This window comes from Myotis brandtii, unplaced genomic scaffold (genome assembly GCF_000412655.1).
Source record: "Myotis brandtii unplaced genomic scaffold, ASM41265v1 scaffold250, whole genome shotgun sequence".
NCBI lineage: Eukaryota > Metazoa > Chordata > Mammalia > Chiroptera > Vespertilionidae > Myotis > Myotis brandtii.
In genome coordinates this window covers 2,379,171-2,381,381 of record NW_005359478.1, presented here as the reverse complement: position 1 = coordinate 2,381,381, position 2,211 = coordinate 2,379,171, and the positions used below count along the sequence as shown (strand labels likewise).

The window sequence follows — 2,211 nt, the reverse complement described above, 5'->3', positions numbered from 1 at the left end:
CTGAGGTTGGAATTTCTAAAGCCCTCATTAGAGACATCATCTTGTTTTGTAAACCCAATGCTGCCTCATGAGTCTCATGTGTCCATGTGCTTCATCACAATTTAATCATAGGCTGCCGTCTACCCCTTCATAGCAGGAGAGCTGACAGCAAAAACGCCCCATCTCTCAAACAGTCTTTCTCCTGAAAACCCGGCCTAATCCAGTCCACCTTTGTTTCTTGGCTTACTACAGACCTCTGACCTGGAGCTCAATAAAAGAGCAGAGATGTCAGAGGTAATAGGAAGAAAAGATGGGGACAATGAAAATAGGAGGTTTTACAAGAGCAAAATATTCTTTGCGGAGGTGGGGAGAGTAACTGTTCAGAGAAGCCCAATAAAAAGAGGCCAATTTCAGGTAATTAGCAAATACAGTTCGGCACAAAACACAATTTTCATGGGTTAAAATCTGTAACTTGATATTGGCAGCTAGGCTAATTTCTTCAGTTTGTATTAGACATGCAAGTATAGGTTACATTGTTATATATAAACTTGTAGAGGTCTTTCCCTCTCTCTTTTTCCCCATTAAAAAAAAAAAAAAGAATTGCTAGTGCCTTGCAAAGGAGAGAAATCATCATCTCTACGAACTGATCTGCAGCTGTGGTCATGTGGGGTGTTCTTTGTAGGGTTTATTTTGTAAGAAATTTTCTTCTACAACTAAAGTGAGGTTTTGAGTCCGCTTCTCTCTGCCACCTCTTTCCCCACCATGTCCCTGCCCAGCCTGGCCCTGGGGTTGGAGGCGAGGAGCATAGGATTAGTACTCGCTCAGACTGTGCCACTTGGCCACAGGCTTGCGGGGGCTCTCGCAGACCTCTCGCCAGTGCTCGGCACCACTGGCTGTGACACTGTGCGCCCCCAGGATCAGCCTCCCCACCACCTCGTTCTTGGTGGTGCGATCAAAGTCGATGACGAGGAACTCAATGCTGATGTCGGGCAGGAGGTCAGTGGGGATGTCATAGATGAAAGACTCATTGAAGACTGGGTTCAAAGTGCACTTCTTCACGTGGGTTTTCTTCTTGGCAATGCGCTTTCTGCCATAGTAGACGTTCACCTTGACATAAGGATCTGGGGCCGCCAAAGAGATAAAACAAAAAAAGGAAGACAGGCCTATGACACAGTCCTCTCCTCTATAATGGTGGTTTCATGCTGGGAAGAGGGGGTTCTGTTGTCCATCTCTTTGGTAGCCACCCCTACGTGGTCTTAGTGACAGCACAATCAATGCCTGGAGCAAGGACTCAGCACCTGGCACGGGCTCCTATTAGGGCATCTCACCAAAGGACAAGATCCCATTTGCTCACCCATTTGGCTAGGAAAATCTATAACCTAGATATTCCCCAGGAAGAGAAAGGAGACACAGAGAGGAACGCATGTAAAGAGACAGGTATAAGGGGTCCTGACGTGTGTGTGTGTGTGTGTGTGTAGGGCAGGTATCTGGGCCTCAGGCAAGAGGAGGGGGTGTCATTCAGACACTTAGAAATAGGTTGGAGTAAATAGCTGCTACCTGAGAGCCCGGTGATATCCATCTTCGGCAAGTGTCTGGCTTTGAGGACCACCACCGTCATTCTCTGTGCCACAGGCTGATACGACAGAGACACCTGGAGTTCCCCTCTGCTAATGCACTTCTGTGAAGAAAAACGGCACATGAGAATCCTGGCAGGGGAGCCGGGCATGGCACGGAAAGTGTGCCGGGGAGAGGGAAGAAAGGCTGGAGAGGAAGCACGGGGAGGAGAAGGGGGCATGGCAGGTGCCCATCCCCCAACAAGATGTTACTATCACTGGACAGGGAAGGGGTAAGAGGAGATGTTCTCCTTATAATCCGGATGCTAAACAAGATCACTTGCATGGAGAGGCAGCACAGCCTCGTTCTTAAGGGCCCAGACTCTGAAGCCAACCTGGCCCGGATTCAAATGGGCTACTTGTCGTCTGTATGACTTGGGACCACTTACTTGACATCTCTGTAGTACTTCAGTTTCCTCACCTATCACATGGAGATAAAAATAGCACCTAAAGTCCTGGCCGGGTAGTTCAGTTGCTTAGAGTGTCGTCCTGAGACACCAAGGTTGCGGGTTTGATCCCCAGTCAGGGCACGTGCAAGAAGCAACCAATGAGCCCTAACCGGTTTGGCTCAGTGGATAGAGCATAGGCCTGTGGACTGAAGGGTCCCAGGTTCGATTCC

General features: G+C 48.9%; 1 protein-coding gene across 2 annotated transcripts in view; it reads right to left on the bottom strand.

Moving 5' to 3' along the window:
• Nucleotides 1-542: 542 nt before the first annotated feature.
• SYT11 (synaptotagmin XI) overlaps nt 543-2,211 on the bottom strand; it is a 19,170-nt gene continuing 17,501 nt past the window's right edge. Inside the window, exons 3-4 of one of the 2 annotated variants that reach the window (XM_005867549.2) lie at nt 1,534-1,657; nt 543-1,100 (exon numbers count right to left, since the gene is read on the bottom strand). In XM_005867549.2, the coding sequence (XP_005867611.1) occupies nt 790-1,100; nt 1,534-1,657 (435 nt within the window). In that variant the 3' untranslated portion in view covers nt 543-789. The remainder of the gene's footprint in view (nt 1,101-1,533; nt 1,658-2,211) is intronic. The other variant, XM_005867550.2, reaches the window with a different exon arrangement.